Source organism: Tiliqua scincoides, chromosome 7 (genome assembly GCF_035046505.1).
Source record: "Tiliqua scincoides isolate rTilSci1 chromosome 7, rTilSci1.hap2, whole genome shotgun sequence".
NCBI classification, from domain to species: domain Eukaryota; kingdom Metazoa; phylum Chordata; class Lepidosauria; order Squamata; family Scincidae; genus Tiliqua; species Tiliqua scincoides.
Window position 1 is genome coordinate 61,701,891 of NC_089827.1, and position 24,063 is coordinate 61,725,953.

Here is a 24,063-nt window from a genome sequence, read left to right on the forward strand (position 1 = left end):
TAAAGTTTAAGAAATTGTACCAAGAGTTCTTGGTTACAGAAGGGAAATTCTGAGCGCTATCCTGCACTATGGACAGTGGTTAAGAAGCTCCCTGTTGCATTTCCAACATCATATTTGGTGGAATGAAGTTTTAGTGTGGTCCAAAAAAAGAAATCAACTCCAGATTACTAAATCAGACAATTTAAGACTCCTGGTAAATGACTTTAAACCAGACATTGGGAAACTGATATCACTTCACCAAACCCATCCATTGCATTCAGAATTTACTGAACAGCAGAAGTAGATATCACTAAATGTGATATCTAAGATTCTTGCTAAATCCCTATCAAATTTTGAAAAGGTGGTATCACTGGATCAAGTTCATCAATATTGTTGAGTAAATTAAGCCATTTCTGTCCAATGTTGCGTATATGCGACAGGGATCAAATGTGTACACTGGGGAAAAATTGGTTAAACTAAAAAGTTTTTAATTGGATTTTGAATAGATGTACAATATCATTTTGAATTTTATCATTATTGCCCTTAGTGGGTCATGCAAACTGCTATTTTGAATAATGCTTTTTATAGGGTAGGATGGGAGGCACTAGGGATGAGTTTATGGAACCAAGGGGGCTATGACCGGAACATCATTAAAACCACTGGTTTAAACTACAGATCATTTTAAACTTTAAATAATCTAAAATGCTACATGTGCACCAGCCCTATATTCTACTACCAGATTTCTTCTTTAGAGCATTTAACATTTTAGTAAGAATGACTGGAGCACCTGTTCTATTATACATAAAAAACAGAAAATGAGTAATTCAAAACATCTATTTAGAGTGCATTTGTTATGAGGCCCAATCACTTGGCAGGCATTGTTTGGTTCGCAATGTCTTGTCAACCTTAGACATTAGATCCTATTGCAAGCTCCTATCAGGCTTGAATCTTTTAAACCCAAGACCAGGTCTGCATGACCAATCCACTTGCATAGACCTGAGAGTTTTATCCAAAGACTATGACATGTCATGTTAAAACTTGACCCTTATCATGCCATCTCACATTTGAACTGTACTTAAAACAAATTGGAGGGCAGGGTAATAGCTCAGTACATACTTTGCATGAAGATTCAATTCCTGACATCTCCTATTAAAATTAACTCAGTTCCCAAGAAAGACCTCTGTGCAAGATCTTGGGGAGCACTATAAGTTGAAGTATAGAGCATAGGACAAAATCCTCTTAACAGTATGAAGCTGGCAAGACACAGAGGTATATCAGCGTTCAGAAAACCTCTAGTGTTCCTTGTATTTGGGGAAGCTTTAAAATTTCTGCTGGAGTATTTCAAGAGTCTAATCTTCCTAGGGGTAGGGAAGCATAGGAATGTTTCCAGACACAGGATGTTTCCAGACACAGACGTACAACAGAAGTAACAAGGAGCCATCATTCTAACAACAGTCATGTACACTCAGTGATCAGGCATTTCTCTCCAGAAAAGGTCTTTTTCCGTTTCGGAATAGACAATTATGTCATACATCCCAAGTAAACCAAGCAGGAAACGGTTTGACCTAGGCATCTCATTTTAAAGTTAGGCATTTTATTTTAGGGTTGTACACTTGCTCCCAAATTAGCCATTGAATACTGTCATCTACAGGGTTCTCTTCAAAGTACCTCAACACCTACTGAGTAACAAGATAATTTAGAGTTCTCTTTTACTCTGTCTAACCTCGCTAAATATTCCAAGCACTACCTTTCTGTATTATCTCTTGTTTTAAAACTTAGGATAAATAAAATACAAAACCAAATCTGCATCAACACTATTTTCAACAGGGCTGAGTATGAGTATGAAATAAGAAACGCATGTTGTGGTTTCCATTAACAATCTCCTCTGTGGTCATTATAATTGCCTGTGTATGCCAGTTTTTAAATTTTGCAGGGCTATATCTTAATCTGGCGAAGCAAATGCTTAACATGCAAGGGACTCCAAATATGATCTAGGTTTGTGTTTTAAAAGTTGTCACAGGCAGCAGAAAAACAGAACATCAAAGAATACTTCACTAAGTTCCTTGAAAACTGACTACAGCAGACACGTCCTTTAAGGCATCAGATGTTTGTGGGCTGAACCTTATCAAATGCAGAATCCAGGTGTGGATTTACCTTTCAATGACAAACATACACAAAATCCGAATCCAGTCCTCATTATTCAGTTTTATTTTGAGCAAGAATGTTGCATAAGGAAATTCTCAGTACTATACGGTTCTCCAACAAATGGAAGCATATAACTGACATAGGAGCACCCTCCTAAAGCATCCTAATTTTCAACCTTTTTCGTCTCACGGCACACTGACAAGATACTAAAGGCACACCATCCGTTTTTTGACAAGGCACACCATATTGTTGGTGGGGGCTTATCCCCCAATGACCCTACTAATAAATGACCCTCTCTCAAACTCCTGCGGCACGCCTGAAGACTATTCGCGGTACCCCAGTGTGCTGCGGCACAGAGGTTGAAAATGGCTGTCCTAAAGCAGAGGCCTCCAAACCCCGGCCGGGGGGCCAAATGCAGCCCACGGCCAGTCCCTATACAGTTCGCAGCCAGCCTCTATCTACTGAGAGCCTCTGGGCAGTTGAGCAAACGCAACCACAGTTGTGCTTGTGGGGTGGAGGAATGGGGGTCCATTTAAGTGTGTGCTTCATTTCTTGGGCTGTGTTGGTGCTTGGAGAAATCCTGGGCATTTGAGCCCAGTCATTCATTTACTCATTCATCTAAGTTCCATCTCTAATATATTTATTTAAATTTTATATATTTTTTCCAGCCCTCGACACTGTGCCAGATATTTGATGCAGCCCTTCGGTTGACAAGTTTAGAGACCCCTGTCCTAACGGAATCAAAGGACCATCAAAATTACATGTGATATCCAAACATGAAGTGGTCTCACCATGACTTTGAGCCAGAGCAGCTTATAGTAATGCATCTAAAGTTTTCTTCTGCAAGAATACAGTCTAAAGTAGGAGTGTCAAACACATTTCATACAGAGAGGGGTGAACAGCATTCATGATGCCTGCTGAGGGCTGGAGGTGATGCCATTACACAGGAAGTGATGTCATTAAAAGGTCAAAACCAGAAATAAGCACTCTGTTCTCATGCAGGAACTCATTAGCTGCTAATAACAGAAGAGAAAATACACAAATCTTGATCATATTTCAAGATATGGAAGAGCCCAATTATCATGAGGGCCACCCTTTCAGCAATGTCATCTCAGCATTGCTCAGCAGCTGGAGAGCCCGAGGGTCAGATAAAAAGCTTCTGCGGGCCGCATCCAGCCCCCAGGCCTTATGCTTGACACCCCTGGTCTAAAGAATCTCAGAACTGTTGACATCTAATACTCTCAAAGTAACCATGACCTGTCAAACTCATGTGAAATGAGGCAATGTTTAAAGTAATAGTAACTGCCAACATCTGAATAGAAGAGACAAGAAAAGAAGCAGGACCTGCATTTTGTGCATCTTCCCCCCCCCCTCTCTCTCTCACACACACGTATGTGTGTCTGGTAGTCCAAACTCAGACTGTGATTGATCAATTGCAATTTAGGGTTGAGTTATACTAAAACTCAAACAGCAATACAAATACAAAACAATACAAATACAAGCAATACAAATACAAGACTTGAAATTGTATGTTTCTTCTAAGAGAACACATTTTTCAACACTGCCCAGCAGTTTCAACTTCACTGCCCAACTAAAAAGCAGAAAAAAATTTGAAGAACTCTACACCGGGATAAAAAACAAAGCAAGAAAAAAAGACTTTGCAATACTGCAGCATTGTCACAAAAGACCATGACTATCTCACAGACTTGGAAATATTCCCCAATATTCCATCTCTTTTCTGTTGCAGTTTCCCTGTGTTTTTGGTTATGTATTTTTCCCTGATTCATAACAACCATTACAAATCAAATTTTTAGTCAAATTCATCGTGAATTTGAGACGATGGATGCAATCTGGGAGACAAACGTGTACTGGAGGGCTGTTTGGTAAATCACACAATTTGTGTGTTCGACACAAAGAATTTGGGAGCTTTTCAAACAAGTTTGCAGCTTTGGCATAAGAAATGCTGAAATGGAAATTCACAGAAAGGTTGGCCATGTAAGCAGGAGGCAGTCTCCTCTTTTCAGTAGACTTTACAAATACAGATACATTCTTCTTTAAAACTCCATGGAGGTGCAGTCAGAGTGAGAAGTGAGTTTCTGAAAGAGAAAATTCAGAAAACTAACTCCATTGTGCACGTTGCTCTGGAACACGACCAAACTCTTCAGTGTCTGGATAACAAAGTGGCCGAAACATCACTGTATGTTTAGTGACAACCTTTATACCATTATATAGTGCAGCAGACCACCATGCTCTTTAACCACAGATTTAACTTCAGATTCTATTTTCTCAAGGTCAGAGAAGTCAAATATGGATTACAGTGAGTAGAAAATTAAATTAAGCTTGTGCATTTCATGTGTTGAGAAAAGATCCTTTTTCAAATATTAAAGAAAACAAGACTGAAAATAGCACACTAGAATGAGCACTCTCTCAATTAACATCACTACATATCTTAGTAACCAGGACAACTAGCCAGCTCCATTCAGAGGCACTTACATAACATCTAAACAGGGCTTAATGTATTTCAAGAATTACTTTTGATCTGCAATATCCTAAAAGTGATTGGACCTACTCACTGGCTACATCCAAATATGGACAAACATAATCCAGCCAACAACCCTCATTCTACAGGAGGGTGAAAGGAAAGCAGCAGTCAGCTAGTTCATTCATAGGAGGTCAAACACATCTGAATACCAGTAATGTCTCTAAAGCACTTAAACCAACACTGGAACAGTATGTGCAATTAAAATAATTTATATGTATTTAATGTAGATGAATTATTTGATCACAATATTCATGTTTTTACCCAACAAGAGTGAAGAGTTTGACAAACTTCATGGCAACAGGAAGTTATTAAAAGAAGTAAGAGAAACATCTGCAGCTAGACAGGTTTCCAACTTTGAAGTTCCTATTTTGTCCACACTACTTGTACTTTCAGGCTAAATAAAAAAAAATGTCTTTCATATATAGAATAATTCCAATCTGAGTTGTGAACCTATGATAGAGCTCCAAAACAAAACGTAACAGCATGGAGAACTTGGGAGTAAGCATTCAAGTATTCTGGAATTCCAACTAGATTGTCTGTATAATTTGATAGCAAAGGAGCTAATCAATGTACGCTGGCTAGCTCATACCAAGAGAAAATTCTATCTAGTGAACATTAGGTTCTGCACATAGCAAATAACTTTATAGGAGAATACATGACAGGCCTAAAACAAAGTTATGGTAATCACGCATCCTCTTTTCTACTTGAGGTCAATATACATTTGTTGTAGCTTTAAGTTGTCTGAATATTTCTCAGCAAATATCCAGCTCTACAAACAGCTACTGCTTTTGCACCTATGCCAGGTTCAGGATAGAATTAATGGATTGTAGGGATCTGGTGACTTCCAAAACAGGCATACCTAGTGGCGTCCAGCGGTAGAGTGTTATTGTTGCTACTTTTCAGGGATTACTTATCCTCACACAAGCATAGTACTGAACCGGGATTAATATCAGATGATCTGTGACTTGATTTTCTCCTGTGTTGCTAAGCTTTTAAAGTTACTAACTCAATGTTAACTAGCAAGATGGTAGGAATGAATGGTAATTATATTAGTAACTTGATGAACAAATGAATTAATATTTGATTTTTAAATTTTAGGAGATACAAACTATGCAAATGAAAAATGTACAAAACAAACTGGCCAAGTTAGTCAAACAAGACAGAATAGGCACACTTTAAAAGATTAAGGCAAACTAATGCATTAGTCTTTTTGATACCTTTTTATAAAAACTCGCAAAAGGCAGTTCCCGAAACCACTTAAGGGTTTTGCTAATAAGCATCCTAGGTGTTCAAAACACACCATCATGTAAGCTACATTTGACTCAGGCTACCTATAGGTCTTGCATCCTTCACAGCTACCCTCAAAGTTGTCACATGATTCAGCACAAAGTGCAGACTCACTCAAGCAGTGGCAAACCTTATACAAACCAGGTCTCGGCAGAAACTATGTCTAGAGTTCCATTTAACACTAAAGCGGTGTTTCTCAAACTGTGTGTTGGGACCCACTCTTGGTTGTGAGCCAATTTCAGCTGGGTCCCTATTCATTTCAGTATTTTATTTTTCATATATTAGATGCTATATACGTATATTGATGCTACCATGGGATGTGACTGCATTTGGGGAAACATTACAGACCTGTACTTTTAACAAACTACTATGTCTATTCTTTTAACAATGAAAGTAAATGGGGATTACTCCTGGGTAAGTGTAGGTAGGACTGCAGCGTAGGATTGTTCAAAATTTTCCTGCTTGATGATGTCATGACATCATCTGGTCATGACATCACTTCTGGTGGGTCCTGACAGATTCCAATTCTAAAAAACGGGTCCCGGTGCTAAATGTGTGAGAACCACTGCACTAAAGAATGAGTATGGCAAACATGAAGACATTCTGTAGAGAGCTTAGAGATCAAAACTTAGAGTTAAAGTTGACACAGTCAGCATGCTTAGATTTTAGATCAGTTGACTGGAGAATGGCAAATTTCAATTCTTGATTTTAAACAAGACAACACCCAACTGTTCTGTGGTCAAACAGGGTAAATATGAAGTTTAGCCTTAGTGAAGAATTCTGGTAAACTCTCAAGGCAGAATCTTCAAAATGAAAATTATGAAAACCAATGACTTGGATGCAAAGAGCACCTTGCATGGCTAGTAGATTTTTTCACTTTTTTCGAGCGAATGATTCTTATATTATATTACAAGCTGCTTTTCAAACTGAACAGAAAGTATGTACAAAACAATTTGCAATACGACATGAGAATCTGCTGCTCAAAAGAACCAAGTGAAAGATTGTACTGGCCATAACCAAGCAACTCTGCATCCAAGCCAGTATTTGCAGAGGGCATTGCTGAATTCTGAATCAGTGGAGATCAAGTTAAAATCCTGAAGTTTTACAGCTGAACAAGTCATCTTCTCTAAAACCATTTCAGAGTATGTACTGTGCATGTAAGAACTATAAAGAATTCTGTATATATACAAATACTATAAAAATAATTTTGAAAAGCTCACAACAATCAGTCATTCCTTTAGTTGAAAAGTTGCCCCTTGTACAATAATTAATGAAGTCACATTAGATTCTAAAGGTAACATGTGGAGTTCCAGGGGATTGGTCATGGGTTTGAAACTGTTTAAATATCTTAAATGACTGAATGGAACAGATGGTATGATTGGTATCTTATCAAAATTCAGAGATGCTACAAAACAGAGAGGACCTATGAACAGCAGCTAAATACCCAAATGATCACTCAACAAAATCAAAGGTGAGATACTCCGCAACCAAGAATGCAAGTGTCTTTGCAGCAAAGCAAGGCACCTACTTCAAGGTTGTCAGAAAGTCTTCCTCAGATCAATTCTAATTCTAATTATTCTAATTATCAACGCTGGGGAAAAAGTTGTGCATAGTGCCATTCCTGAAAATACTAAGTATTCTTTGATCGAAAAGGTAAAAAAAAATATATTGCTCAAGTTAGGATAGTTTTGTAAAGCTAAGTTACCTTCATGTCTAACCTAGAAAAAGTCTGACACATTTATAGACCTAACACAATTTTAGTAAAGTGTATGTACTTTACCATTTGTATGTGCATTTCTATTTGAAATAGAACTTTTTCCCCTCTATCTCAGTGTTTCTCAAACTGTGGTTCGGGACCCACTAGGTGCATCATGAGCCAATTTCAGGTGGGTCCCCATTCATTTTAATATTTTATTTTTAATATATTAGACTTGATGCTACCATGGTATGTGACTGCATTTGGAGAAATGTTACAGACATGTACTTTGAACAAGCTACTATGTATATTCTTTTAACAATGATAGTAAATGGGGCTTACTCCTGGGTAAGTGTGGGTAGGTTTGCAGCCTAGGATTGTGAAAAATGTACCTACTTGATGTCATGACCGGAAGTGACATCATCACTTCCAGTGGGTCCAGACAGATTCTCATCCTAAAAAGTGGGTCCCGGTGCTTAATTTGTGAGAACCACTGCACTATCTGATATGCAAAATATTCAGGACCCACATAGTGCAACCCGGATAGAGATCCAGATAGTGTTTTATATACAGAATGCCTTTCAGAAGAAGAATTTGGGACAGAGACATAACTATCTTTGGCAAGTTTGAGAATATGCAGAATGGCATTTAAGGATACCGATTCCTTCCCAAAGTGGGTTGCATAATGGAAAAGCAACAGACACATATACCATCATAACTACAGTGACATTTTCTAGAAAAATACTGACGTAATGTGCAGAAACTCAAGGTATTAACACTTCCAGAAGGCCTTTAAATATGATAGTGATCTTCAACATTTTTCATGCCACAACCACAAAAAATAAACCAATAAACAAAGTGTGCAACTAGGGACCCCACTGTCAATCCTGAACCCCTCCTAGGATCCTATCTACCCACGCCATCCCCCTTGCTGCCCACTCTTTGCCCCCCGTAATGCCCTCCCAGCATTGTTCACTGGAACCAAATAAACGTATTAGAAAGAGCAGAAAAAGTTACCATGGAGCCTGGCACTAGTGAAAGCTATTTTAGCACAACTGCTAAGAGCCTGAGTAGGACTGGGACACAACCTCCTGGTTCCTGAAGCAGTACACCAGATACTTCCCCTTTTACCTAGTGGAGCTCTAGAACAGTGTTCTTCAACATTTTTCAGTCCCATAAGTTGCCACAACCCAACAACTGAGGCTTTGCAACGCCATTGGGATTCCAACTCCAAGGTTGAAGAACACTGAGATATGACATATAAATTCCAGGTCACTTAAAGTTTTCTCATCTACAGAAAAACTTTTACGATAGTTTTTCCACTGAGTCCCAGGACCAAATATCTATCTCTGGTACAACATATTCAGAAGACATTTCAATAAATGTGTTTCAATGCATTGTTTGAAGGTTCCAGCATCCCTAAAGACTCCGTTTTAAACAGCAAAATGAGCAGTTAGTTCACAATGATCACTTTTACTGCTTTGTTTTTGCTTCAGACTTAAAAATGGGGAAGGCAATAAGAAAATACAGTTTTCTATCATTGGGATACTGAGTCCAGGGCTGAGATGGGATCCTGTTTTCTCAATTCCAATACTTCCCAATGGAGAATGGTGACCCAATAAGTTCCACAAGTCATATTCTTCCATGTTTAGGAAGATTTTTAACTTTAGCACTAAACCACATTTTAGAGTTCTACTCTAAGATGTACAGTAAGTCTTGGGAATTACTTTCTGTGCTCATCTCAGAGGAGTTTGGCAATGCCTTTTAAAAAAAGAACCAGAAAAGTTGAAAAGGACCAGCAAGCCAAGATCTAAAAGGCTGCACACAGAGGCTTCTTCAGACACCATTAACTCAGCCAGGTGCTTCCTGAAAAGCCATCATTAAAGTCCATTGAGGATTCTCCAGAGTCATGCCTGATGAGAGGGCAGTGGGAGCAAAATCCAGGGCCCTAGGCCATGACAAATACAATATACAATACAAAACAAATTACAAAATAAATTTGAGTACCTCCGTCTCAGCCTATGCAAGTCTGTGTTTCCATTACAGCTTTAATGCACTTCTATTCACTCAATGAATTCTGGGGATTGTAGTTTGTTAAAGGAAGCTCTAACAGCACTCAGATTCCTTAAATTCCCCCAGAATGCATTGGAGGAATATAAGTTCATTGAAAGTGCATTAAAGCTGTAGTAGAAATGTAGCCGAGGTCTCTTCCATAAGCACCAACATGTACTAGTAAAATTCAAACATGGGAATGAAATTTACGCCTTCAAAGCAGAACTACTAGGCCCCAGGAACAGATCACCCAGTTCACTTCACAGAATTCCTATAGAGAGCTCCACCCATTCTTCTAGTTTTTTAGTGTGTGTCTAGAACACATGGTCTTGGATTAAGTCTACATGTGTTTTGGCATTGTTTGGAGGTGAAATTAACTGTATGCAAATATAAGTCTGGAGCACAGATGAAAAAAAGAGGGGGGGGGAAATGAAAAATAAAAAAGGCCAGGCAAGTTTATTTCACATGGACTTTGTTTCAAAATCACCACATAGTAATCAGAGAAATAGTGAAAGCCAGTCCTTGGATGCCCATGTATTATTAGGAGGAAAAACAAACAAGTAGCATTTTGCTGAGGCAGAAGAAAAGAAAGTAAATATTATTTAACGTAAGGATGTTAGAGGGTGGTGGCGATGAATGTGTTAGGGGAAAAGTGGGGAAAGGGGGGCAATCGAGCATCTTGTTCCAAGTCCAATGCCAGCTCTCCAATGCCCTGCCCAGATTTGCATGTTGTCAGGTGCAAGAAACTAGCAGACCCCTTGTGTGAAAGTGGAGTATTTTCTGCATTAACACAGATCTCTTAATTCTGGTCTAAAATCAAGAAACCCAATTCTACAATATCTATCCCAGACTCAAAGCCAAGACAAAAGAGCCAGATTAATTTTACTGGTAGTCAGAATAGCAGGTAAATGACAATTTCTCTGGATGCCCCAAATTACTAACATTCACTGTCAACAAGTAAGAGGGGGATTGTGTGCATCATTTAAATGTACTGAAAAACCAAAATTATAGTATTCAGGATCTATAAAGGAGAAATGGACTGGATTTCAGTTTAAAGTACTAGCTAATTACAAGACATACTATTCATACACGACTGATCTGTACAGTCAAGACTATACTGTACTCCCAGAGATTTAAAGAAGAGAGGCAATGTAATTGTGATGCAAGGAAAGCTACTGAAATTTGCCTCTAGCCTCCAAGAGATACGATCATGCAGCTGTTAATGTTTGCCACATCATACCGATTTGTGCATGTCAACTATGAACAAGTCTATTTTCCAGCACTCTCCTTAGCACTTATTACTGCCCCTTGGAGCGTTATGCTACAAAACAGACAACCAAGTGATTAGATCTTTCTAATTCCACAATGAAAAGAACACATCTGACAGGAAGTTTTATCATATTGTCTCAACAGATTGCTGCACCATCTTATTCAGTGGTAGTCACCAGCTCATCCAGGTTGGATTTCAGATACTATTGAAGATTCTTGAGTTCAAACAGTGAGATAAAAAATTTGGCTATTAGTTTAGCTTCTCCCTGTTGTGCTATAAATGCAAATTCAAGTGAATTGGGGTTGGGAGGGACAGTTTTGTCTTCTTCTAAAGTGTTAAAATGTAACTCATTCTTATGCTATAGAAACAAAGTTGAAAATAAGTCAAATCCATTGCATGATGAAGACTAATGACAAAGGAAATTATTTTAAAAATCACTTTTGAAATCATTTTTGGACACAAAGTACTCCACCTTCCTTATAAAGCTCAGTATTACAAGGCTAAATATCAAACTAAAAGTTTCATTTTCAAAAGATATAAAGGTCATGCTCTCAAGCAAGATAGTTAAATTAGCATTGAGCATCATCTACCCAGTCTTGCTACTCTGGTTCAGAGACGCTGAAGGCGTATTCCAAGTTAATTGGCCATTTCAGTGTACTTACCTGCTACAGGGATCCCTCCTAGACCTGTGCTGTGTTGTGGTGGGAGATTCAAGTCCAAGAAATTACTATTTGAAGGGGGATTCGCCGTGTGGTTCAAGTGCATGATGTTATTGCGTGGGAAGGCCATCCAAGGGTAGCGAGCTGCTTGGCCTGGAAAACTGAAAGAGTTGTAAACTGCTCGATGCTGTTGAAACTGTGGAAACCTCTGTGGCAAGACTGAAAATGTGCTACTAAGAGAGTTGGCATTTGTGGGTGCAGCAGGATGCAGAAATCCAGAGCCTGACCCTTTGGCGGTTGTAGTGTGTGGGGAAGGGTTCTGGAGAGATGTGGGCGAGAGGGAGGGTTGGTCTTGGACTGACAGTTCCTTCTCAATCAGGTCTGCTAAGGCTTTGCGGGTGATATCAAAAGGATCAAACCCCAAGTCATCTTCTTGCTGTTTAGAAGAACCAAATCCGAACGCTGCTTGCCAGTCTGTAGAGGAGGATACTGGGATGGTTTCTGTGGAATAAAGAGACAGTATTCAACAAACTTTTAAAAAAATGAAAACATAATGTTAGCTTTGCCAAAATACTAATTCAGAACATAAGCCTAAGGCTTATAAGATCTAAGGTTTTTAGATCTATTACCTACTTTTTGAAAATGGTTCCCAAGGCAGGTTACTACTAAATAGAACAACCCACAATGAAGTTGCAGTAACAAAATATATGAGACTGATTTAGGGTCAGCTCTTACTGTTGTTTTAAGCAACAACTTACTTATAAAGCTTGCCTGAATTAAGCTGCACTCTCCTGCACCTGTTACAAAGAGTCAAGAACTAAGTCAAGAACTTGGAGGTCCACCACTGAAAAACACTGTTCAGTGGTAGCTATCAACCTGATAGATGATGAGACTGCCAAGAGGTTTTTCTCCTGAAGAGTAAGAAGGAATAGATAGTCCCCTCATGAGTACAGATTGTAAAGTGCTTTAAAGATAAATATCAGGACCTTATATTTATCCCAGAAATAAAGTAACGGTGGAGCTCATATAGAACTTGTGCAATGTTCCCTGCAGCTGCAGCCACATGTTACCCTAGTTGTCACATTTGGACTAGATCAAGTTTGCGAACAGTCTTCAAGGGGTGCCCCCACACAGCACATTACAGCAGCAGGAAGTAACAAGAGCATGTACCATGTTGTTTTCAGTCTTTTTCAAAAAGGCACATAGCTGGCATGTCAACCAAAGCTCATAAATGTGCTTCCTGGCCAAAGCCTTAACCTGGGCATAAAGGCTCACATCCAACATTTCTGTTGTAATCACTAACTTAGGACAGCTTCACAAATTTAAGTCAGGTGCATATCTATAAAATATTTAATATGTACATCTAAAAAACATACACTTCTGAACAAGTGCCACATACAAAATTGGCTACAGGACCCTTATCACCCAAGGTGGTAAATGTTTGCCACCATAGTGCACATGCATGCATACAAGAGAAAGAAAGGGATTGAATATGGAAAGCACAAACAGGAAACTGCTATATCATTCTTCATTAGCAGTCAGCTATGCAGACATAGTAGACTTAAGTGATATTTACATGATTTTTAGCCAACCACAAATGTGCAGTTCAGTCGAAGTACTGTGAACTCAATATTCTTTTAAAATTCTAGTGATGTGCCTCAGCCATGGCTAGAAGTGTTTGAAAATTGTGGGTTGTTTGTTTTTTAATTTCATGATTTGAAAAAAATGAAAAAGACAGAAAGTGATGTTATGTTTTTTTATAACAAGTTCTCCTTCCAAATTTTCATTTTTTATTAATTTTAAGCATTTTAAAAGTGTGCTAGGTAGGTGATATAGTGTTAGCATATGCAGCCACAGAATTATTTTTAACTGGAAAAGTAATATATTTTTAAAATATCTTAAAACACCAAAATGCGGTGTTTTGTGTTTTTACATGTTATTAACAACAATACCTCTAGCCATGGCAATCTTAACATTTTGTAGGTTTCAAAACCATGGAAAGTGGCGTGCTGCCTAATTTTGCTAATAGGTGGTCTGGATTTGGGGCTCAGTTTTAGGGTCAGACTAAGCAGCTGACTTGGGTAGGCAAACTGCTGGGTTGATAGGAGAGTGGACTATGAGTTCTCTCCTACCTATGAGTATTATTCTATGAGTAACTTGATAGCTTACAACAGATATAAAGCAATTTATAATAGAGACTATCTTGATGGCCACACTGTGGGGCAGAAGAGATGAATAAGAATGTTTTAACAAACAAGATGTCATAATCTTGAGTTTCCCTTTCAAGTTCCTTCTATGTAAGCAATAAACATTTTTTTAAGTGCAGAACATTCCGACCTTGTTGCAAATGGCTGCAAGTATTACTTACTGGAAACTACATAATTTTCAGCAAAAACCACTGTTTAATCTTGACAATCACTGGAATCAATAGTCCCTTCCAGCCAAGCACAACATGAGAAGTATCATATTAAGCAGGCATGATTTACAAAACATTTCCTTAATTTAATTAAAGCACAGAATTTGCATTTCTTTGACACAGATTACTACCATCTATGAAAGAAACGGGACTGTTCATCAGGAAAGCTTTGGGACATAGAATTACAGGGCCCTTAATTTTGACATCAGATTCACAGGTGCTTTAATCAGAGTACACAACATTACCATCTAACTGATGCACTAAACCAGTGTTTCTCAAACTTTGAGGAAGCTTTACTCCCTCGGTAAGTCTTTGTGGGGGAGAGGTTAGGGCAGCGACACAATCCCCAGGATCGCATTGCTGGGGGGGGGGCGCTTTCACTTTATGTATGCAGGGTTGCAACAGGTTGCAGGAGGTGTGGGGAGCCCTGCACAGTCCTCCACAGCACTCCCCAAGGCTTGGAACGTTCACTAAAAGCAGGCGCGAAGCACCTCCTGCAAAATGGAAGTGTTTTGCGCCCACTGTTATTGACAATTCCAAGCCTTGGGGAACACTGCGGAGGGCTGCACAGGGCTCCCCCCACCTCCTACAGCCCTACCTACATAAAGTAAGTGAAAGCACTCCCCCTTTGCCCCCCCCATAGGGATGCAATCCGGGGGATAGCTTTCCTGCCTCTCCCCTTCCTTTACACAACCTTTACACAAACTTTTACACAAAGTTTATACAAACTGGCGGGTGAGAACCACTGCACTAAACTATAGGTGAAATAAAGTTAAAATATATTATTTTAAGCCATAATGTGTTCGGTTTGTGTAAATATGATTTATACCTGATGTGAAGAGGCTCTGTGGTTCTGGTGCCATGGGCCAGTCATTGGAAGTCTGTGGGGAGCTGGGAAATGGGGGGAGTCCACTTGGAATTGGGTTGGGGTGCCGGAAGTTGTCTGAGAAGAGAGACTGTGACTCTGTTATAGCTCCTTCGAAGGGAGACCGTGCACTGTGATTAGATGAACTGATGGGGATTACTGGATTGGATTTTGATAAACCGGGTGGTGGTGAAGGCGTGTCGCTATTTGATATCTAAGAGGAAAAGAGCAACACAAAATAAAACACGTTCTTCTATAGCACTTTCTGAAGACTTGAGACAAACTAAATATTTCACGAGTATCATATAAATCAAGACATGAAATTGAATTATAACTTGGACTGATATGAAACAAATTTACATTACAGCTGCTATAAAGCTTCCCCTAAAAGCAATGATCTCATGCAGAAGACTTAAGTAACACTAGTTCTCCAAAGTCATACCTGTTGTGAATTATCACAGTTTCCTATACTGAGAGAATCTGAAGGTTTGTCGATAGGGCTAGAGAAAAAGAAACACAGTTAGGTAAATGCCAAAAAAACAAAAAAACACAAGAACAACAACAAGAAGAATATATTAGCTTGATAGCCTGAACTGTGAGTTAAAAATCACTAAACAAAAAATGTACAAAGATTAAGGAACATTTATTTATTGTTGGCCATTCACTAATTTGCTCAATAAGTATCCTGTTGCCAATTCTGTTCGTAAATTTTGTTGTCAATTTAGTACATTCAGGTCTGAAACATATAAGCAGCCTGCTCCTGAACTACACAAAAATTAAGATTGTCTACACTTCTATCATCATCAATCCCACAAAATAATTTGGTGCTTATGCAACAGGTTCCATAAGAGCTTTGTGTTCAACAAGGCCAATGGATCCCAAATAACTCTCATACTCCTGTTTGATACACTGAGTTGGGGGCAGGGGAAGAAGGATAAAAGAGCAAGTTAGTGAGCCGACCCTCCATTAAATAATTTAGCAGAGTGGAAAAGGAAATTCTACTTTCCTGTCTTTTCAGTTTCTAGTCACGGGAATATTGAAGCAAACTTAAATGCAACAGAAAGCAAAAGTGAAGCTGCAGCCATCCATCCAACCATCTACCAGAAAATTAGAATGATAACAGAAAGAGCCAGGGAAGGACAAGACAGGAGTTGGGATGAGACCATAGTACAGCAAAACCAGGGGAAGAATGAACTGAGGTGGTAATGGTGACAAGGAGAAAGACCAGGTCAGTTGCTGTTAGAAGTTGAAGGGGATCACATCACACATGCATGCTGGAATGCATGGTTCTGCCTGAGTATAGCTGCAAATGTATGCCTACACAGAGTTCTAGCTGCAATTCTCAAGTATATTGATAATTTAAGACACTAGGAGAAATAAAGATGCCAAAAACCAAACTAGTTGGCGTTGCAGTCCAACTGAACTGTTACTATGCTGATGACAAATCAAGCAGTAGAGGATGCAATAATATACTGGACAGCTACTGGAGAAAGAAGTGCAAGTATTCAGGAAAGGTTACAATGCTTAGCTTGAGTTGCTTTCAGCCTTCAAAATCACAGAAGCCATGTCTCGGCCACACAGTGGTGCAGAAAGCAGTTTAGCCAAGCTTCCTTACTTCAAGCTTCTTCAATGAACTATTTACCACTCAAGTACTAAGGAACTTGGCTTCCAAAATGTATTTGGATCCTGCCATCATTAACAGGAGTTAGAGGAAGGCACCTGGATTTTAGAAGTGCCTGTCCAGGAGACGCAAACATATGGCAACCACACACACTAACATTTGGTAGCTTCTAATCTAAAAAGCAAAACTTGAACTGTGTTTTTATATCCTGAGCAGATCCATGTTAAAGAAACTAAATGGGGGGGCCTCCCTCGGCATCCATGGGGGATCTGATCTTTGATCCCTTGCTGACACCGAAAATTGTGGATAATCAAATTCGTGATTTTCTGCCCCTTTCTCCCTCAGGCGGCTTTAAAAAGCCTGCACAGGCAGCACGTGTCCGTCTGCTGCCTCTGCAGGCTTCAGAATGGCCCAGAGAGGCAAAAAAAATGCCACTTCTGGTTTCCCTCAGCAAAGTGAAGTTTTATCACCATAGAAGGCATTCTGAGGCCTGGGGAAACCTGTGGAATGAACCTTCAGAGGGCTCAGGGACCTGCACTGAGCCAGATTCGTGGATGAACATGCTCCAAGTATACAATCCTGTTTACTAAAAACTTTGTTTCAGATTAAGAACCTTTGCCTCCATCTTCCAGAGAACAAACAAAAGTTCCAATTTAAATAGATATAATTTTTTTAAAAGAGCCTGAAAAGCATAGCAGAGCTAGTATTAAACACAGCATATAGTACATAGCCTGCAAGAGGTATATCCTCAGATAGTCAGCCATATTTAGCTATGTCTTTTCTAAATGAGGACCATCCTTTCTGGGATGATCTGCTTTATTCAAAAGCAGTTAACACCTGAATGTAAGTCAGCTCTTGAAAACACCTCGGAGAATAAGCTCCAGCTACATATGAAACCACCACTCTGATAACAAAACATCAGCGGGCCAGAACTGACCACATAGACTTCCTTAAATCCCAGCAAGTGGAATCAGTTGTAGAGTGTTAGTTTTAGTCATTGTTTGTAACTTTACAACCTATATCAATACACACTGGTTGCTATCATCATAGTGAATTTTCTCTTTGGGAAAGGGGAAAAGATTGAGCCACAAGTATAGCTGAGCCAATACTTCAAGTTTGCCTAGAACAAGCCAAGATACAGTTAAATATGTTATATCTGGCGAACCTTTAGTCCTGGAGATGCCAGATATAGTTTTCTGGATATCAGAACATCTCTGTTGTTGTAGCTGTCAGCTTCACTGGGGATGATGTTAGTTCTCCACAGTTGTCAGCAGCAACAGTAGTCAACTAAAAGTTGGAACTGGTGAGCTCGTTGAGCTGATTAATAGTGCTTTCCGGATCATCAAGTGCCAGATATTGCAATTTTTACTGCACAACCTTACTAATAAACCACATATTTACACACATCTCATACAGGGTGGTAGCAAGGCCTGCAAAACTGTATCAGATCCAACAGACGAAATGCATTTGACTTTGTAATAGCACTACAAGAGGACAGGTAGTTTCCATAATACTTTTAAATAATTTCTATCATTCTACAAAGATATCATAAAAACTTAAAATTACTTAAACATAAATGTTGCACTAACAATGCAATCCCTGCATATTTACTCAGAAGTAAGTTCCATTCTTTTCAATGAAGCTAACTCCCTGGAAAATATGTATAATACTGCAACCTAGCTCAAGTCCAATAAGAATTTATGCTAATTAAAGTAAACATAAAACCTAAATTATTCTCTATTATTTTAGGTCACACTATCCTGTATCATTAGTACATGTTTTCATTTTGGAAAGATGCACACATCTTTTAGATATACAGGGTGTCTCAAAAATTACACATATTTTAATGAGCTCTAATTCATACATACTACATGACAGAAAACCTGCAACAAGTACTTAAGGAAGAAATTTTCAACATTTTTTTTCTTACAGCACACTGACCCTCATGGTCTTCGCCAAAAGTCACTAACAGCTTCCAGGAGACTCCTCCAGGTTCTGTGGCAATGTTTTTAGGGCAACTGCCTGAGATAGCAAATTGTCTGTCCCTCTTCCTTTGTAGGCTCCTTAGAGGGACATACAATTCATTGTAGTAATAGCAGACAGTTACCCTAAAGCAGAGTCACAGAACCCAGATGAGTTTTCCAGTGATTTTCAACTGCTGTGCTCCAAATTCCCACAGCATAACTGCAAAGCTTTCACAGCACACTGTTTGAAAATCATTGATTTATGACATGGGTCTTCAAACCCCGGCCCAGGGGCCAGATGAGGCCAACGGACACCCTCAATCCAGCCTGCGGCCAGCCTCTTGTCCCCTGAAAGGCCCTGGCCCACTTGGCTGAACATGACTGGAACTGTGCTCTGGTTGCATCTGGAGGGTGCTCTAAGGGCCAGAGAGTTTGAATGAATGAATCCATTCATTCATTTATTCACTCATCTAAGTTCCATCTCTAATTTATTTATATTTAAATTTTTTCCCAGCCCTCAACACCGTGCCAGATATTTGATGCGGACCTCTGGTCAAAATGTTTGGAGACCCCTGATTTAAGAGAAGCAACTGAAGAGATGTGTGGAACCACCCCAGCACACAGGTTGGTGGATGTTTGCAGATCCCTAAGTCAACAATGTCAGCCGTGTGTCAGTGGGGGATATTCTGAGAACTTGGTGTGTCTAACTAGGAGCATAACTCAGAGGGTGCTCTGAGCCAACACAGGCCCCTATTCCTATTCACTCTGAAAAGAAAAGGCTCTTAATCCAAAAGTTAAATGACAGATCAGGTAAATCATTGGCTAGCTTGGTTCCAAATGGTAACCGAGGACAGACAATTCCTAAAGCTATACATTTCTTCTAACATGGAGCACAGTATTTACCAAAAGCTTTTAAGGGGGACGGGAGCCTGTCATTCAAAATAGGCATAGTTTGGGCTACAGGACTGAACAGCAAAACTCCGTACAATCTCAATGGAATCTAATCATATTAACAGGAAATCACACAAATAACTATACTACAAACTGAGTGTTTGTGTGAGCAAACTTCAAGAACCAAGCTGGAACTCAAACTGCTGCTAGACATAAGTTGCAATCTACATTTTATGCTTTCTGGCAGAACTCTGATCAAGCCTTGGTAACTCAGGGAAAGAAAACAAAAACGGACATTCCTCAGTGCAAAATTACCACAAGCCCAGAGGTAGGAAAAATATAAGTTTTTGTTACATTATCACTTATACAAGTGATACAAGTATGTGATACAAGTAATACAAGTAAGAGGCTAAGCTAAGTCAAGCAGAATGTCTTGTTTATGCTCAAGATTTAATAATCAATAGACACAATGAATGGCTCAGGCAGAATATTCAAGCTATTTTTTTTTTAAAAAACAACAATTCTGCACTCTGACCACAGAATAGTTGCATCGTAAGTGGCTGCCCAAATGTTCAAGGCCCCTCACCTGATCAATGGGAATCTCAAACTGACACAGCAGTGTGCTGCAAATGGAAAATCTGGTTCAGGCTAGGACCCAAAGAGATCCACATGTGACAGAAAGTGTATATACTCATGGGGGAGGAGTTGTCAATTCTTCTTCCCAACTGAGGGCCCAAACCTATCCAACTTTCCAGCACTGATGCAACCATAATGCAGCCCTGAGGTAATGGAACCAGTGTTCCCTTATCTTGATGAGACCTCCATTACTGCCCCTCTCCCACTGGAGGATGCAGTGCATGTCCCACTGGCACGGTTTATCAGTGCTGGAAATTGGATAGGACAGGACTGGGGCCTTAGTCATTTTGATACATGTTGAATCCACTTTTGGAGGTTCCCCGGCCTTCAGAGAAATTTCTTTGGGCGGCAGGGCGAAAGGGGGCACAAGAGACGAAAGCACTGCATAGAAAGGCCCTGTGTATATGCCGATTATGTCCAGTTTAACCTCGCCTACAGACACAAAGAACACCCTTGAAGTGGTTTTCATAGGTATGTACAAATCATAGCCAACAACAACAAAAGAACCTGACAGAGGTTCAGATGCTTCACTAAAGTTCCAGTAGTGTCATATCCATCTTCAGAGGAAAACCTAAAATAGACTACTTGCTTCTGAAAAGAGCTAGACTAAAGGACCACAGGATGTTCTGCTGCAAAATGAACAAAGGTTTTTCCATCCAAGCCGCATTTCCCAAACTATTCAAACTTTGCCGGTAGTTCAATACAGATGGGAAGTAATAGTTCTTGCTCTTGTACTGAATTACAGAGTATTCAGCTGGCTTTAATAAGCTTGAGGTCCAGTTCATACATTACTGATGCAACATGGAAACAACTTCCCCATGGTCTGATTATTCTACATACCAGTAATGTCTAAATAGGAAATATGTGGGCTAAGTGTCTGATATAGTTCTACCCCACCACCACATATTACAGATGTGCTGCTGAGACTGGAACATACAAAAGAACCTTCTACACTGCAAGAGTACATCTTAACACAGCAAGATGACAAACACTAGTAAGAGGCTCAGGGCGAACTGGAGGGCTTTTCGAGCATGTGAAAAGCACATGCTCTGCCCATCTAACCAATCCTCCTGCTGCTTGTCACCTTGTGTCGCTGGTTTCACTGTCAGGTGACGGGGGTCCAGCGGTCCCATGCGTACCATTGGACACCTCATCAAGTACCACCGGTGGTTACAGGTACCACTGGATGAGAAATGCTGCCTTAGAACTTCCCCAGTTAGGCTGCATAACTGAAGACAGTTTAGAGGTGCTACAAAACGAGGAACACTTTGGGTTGAACACGTTCAAAGTCCCTCAGTGCTGTTTTACGATGTAAGTTCTTACATTATTATAATCAGATCCAAAGGTCTTAAGAAGTGGGAAAGCAGACTAGCAATATGTAGAATACACACATGGATATATATGGATACTTGATCATTAAAATGGTGCTGCCTCTCATTCTGATGTCTTGCTTATCATACCTATTAACACTAATGTATGTGGATGAAAAGCAGAAAATATTAAGATTTGCCAACACAGTTCACAGCATTCAAACCAGTCAACTAAAGGCCTCCTAAAAGCTAATAATTTCTAGTATACAATATTATAGTTTTATTGAGATGAGGTATGTGCTTTGCTAGAACACTGACCCAGAAGGCAATTGTTTAAGGTGTTTTGCTCTATTTGCAACCTTTACCTTTAATAATCACCTGTTAACACAGACACAGGCCTATCCTGAACAAACTGCCCTTTGGGAAACAAGTGGCAGTTCACCCACCCCACCCCAACAGATTTAAGCACTTCCTAGAAGTTCAGGTTAATCATTTTAATTTGTAACCTAATCAGAATTTGAATCCAGCTCTCCTGACAGAGGCTAGAAAAATCATCCCTCCACATCAGTGAGAGAGAAAGAAAAACTAACTAAAGTATAAAAGGCAGCACAATTACCCGAAATCTGAATCTGGACCATCTGGAGTCATGTGTTCTGGGTCTGTGCCATTTTCTAAAATAGGAGGCGTTTTCCTGTGTTCCATTGTTAAGCCGTTGACTGATTTACTTGAACTCTGTAATGATGGCCAGGCATCTTTGTTATTACTGTTGGGTCTGGAAAGAGGTGAGAGCAAAAGAGAGTTCAAGTTATGAAGAAAGTCTTAAAACTGAAACACTGGGGAAGTTATTCCTCATGCCATAACGGTTCAGAGGAATAAGGAGGTCTTCAAAACAAATTTTAGTGTCTGCAGTTAAGATTGTGGAGTTAAGACTCCATTTCTTGCACCAGGCAGACTGATCACACATTTGTATAATTTAGGTGAGCCTGATCACCAAGACATGATGGTCTAATATTATGAATTAGACCTGACCGTTGAGTGAATATGCTGTATTTCCACAATGTCCTTGAGGAATTTTTCCCACACTGAACAACACGAAGCCAGAACTGTGGTACAATTTTGAAGTAAAAACATTCAGCTCACCAATGTTCAGTTCCTCTTGTTTCAAACATTTGAACCAAATCCATCTAATATAAACAATGCTTACTAAATAAGATTCCTTTAATATGGAAAAATTTTTGAGAGCCTGAGTAAACTGAAATAGGCAACTAAATCTCCAAACAGATATTGGTGCTGGGTTTTGTATGTAGAAACCAAACGCTTAGTTTCTCTCTATAACTTTGGGAAAGCACCATTCCTACAAAAATCAAGGCTATTCAGTACTGTAATTTTCTTGGATATGACAGAGCTTTTTTACACATCCTCATATCTTTCTGAAAGCAAATTCTTTGCCTTACCAGTCATTCCATGTTATGCAATAAATTTATGGGTTCTCAAAATGTGTCAGGAAGAAACACACAAAACAGTTTCTAAAAAACCAATCAAGCCATTGATTTAAACAGTTTCACTAAATTCTTCGTTCACAATTTCTCATCTATCCATGTAGCTTTCTGAGTTAGTTCTTATATGTCAGAAACTGCAAAAAGGTAAATCCACTGTTCCATTTCACCATGCTGAGAACAAAGTTTTGTCATGTGATTACCCTGTTTTTTGACCCAAAGTATCCTGTTTTTTATTGCAAAGTCCATAGCCATATGGAATAGGCTGCTGTCTAAATCTCTGTTCCTTTTTCAGGTTTTAAGGTTGGTGCGTGAACTTATGGTTGGTTACTTCTGTACAACATTAAGAGTTACTGCCTATGAGCACATGAAATCAGGAAGTAGCAGCTTTTGCTGTAGACCAGAATAAAGCGGAGTCCCACACATAAGTAAAGGCGTCCCTGGGGCAGACACCTCTTACCGTTCTGCCTGGGGGGGGCCTCCCTATTGCCAGCCACGCATGCCCAGAAATCCAGGTGCAAAGCCTGCCAGGATGACAGACCCAGGAAGAGATTGACCAGTGTGAAGGTCAGGGGTGATCTGCAGTGAAACAGCAAGACCCCCAGGGAAGTTCACCGGGGAGGAAGAATCACGTCAGGCACCAGATCCAGCCTGTGGTCAGGATTTGGCAGCTGCTGCTACAGACCAATGAAAGATAACTTGTTCAAAGACTTGCACAACATAGCAAGTATGAAAAAGAAGAGATCTTCTCTGGCAGCAGTTACAGCTTCCATTTTGACTTAAAAGCCTTCTTTCTGTGCTACTTGGATGGTACATTTCAGAAACAAAGCTGAATTCTATATGCTTAAGAATTAAAATCATGGAAAATCATATACTGCCTTGTTAGATTCAATGCTTAAAACAGTGCCAAACTAAAGAAACATATCCAAGAAGTCAGGAGATCAGAAACCTAAAATTTCTAAAATGACATTTATGTCAGTGAAGAGCTAAAAAATTGTTGAGAGAGGAGAAGCAATCCAGGCAACATACACCAGCAAAATTAAGTCAATTCCCACTTTAATCTACAGGCCAAATAAATGGGCATCAAAGATTCACCTGGGACCTTTTTCTAAAAAATGATCATGAAAGTGCCAGATGAATTCCTAATGTTGAAACTGCCAGTTGCCATTTCCTGTTGCCATTTCAGAAGTAATAATGCACTGCTTGATAGCTGTTTTTCCTTACAGAGGGACTC

At 39.5% G+C, this 24,063-nt stretch overlaps 1 protein-coding gene across 7 annotated transcripts in view; it reads right to left on the bottom strand.

Annotated features, from left to right (window-relative positions):
• The window catches only part of CNOT4 (CCR4-NOT transcription complex subunit 4), an 85,081-nt gene that overhangs the window by 14,258 nt on the left and 46,760 nt on the right, over positions 1 to 24,063 (bottom strand). For 4 of the 7 annotated variants that reach the window (XM_066633285.1, XM_066633281.1, XM_066633283.1 and 1 more), the window contains exons 7-9: positions 15,354 to 15,411; positions 14,876 to 15,125; positions 11,634 to 12,131 (exon numbers count right to left, since the gene is read on the bottom strand). In XM_066633285.1, coding sequence (XP_066489382.1) covers positions 11,634 to 12,131; positions 14,876 to 15,125; positions 15,354 to 15,411 — 806 coding nt within the window. Of the gene's footprint in view, positions 1 to 11,633; positions 12,132 to 14,875; positions 15,126 to 15,353; positions 15,412 to 21,949; positions 22,106 to 24,063 lie in introns of all 7 variants that reach the window. The other 3 variants (XM_066633286.1, XM_066633279.1, XM_066633282.1) reach the window with 1 other exon arrangement.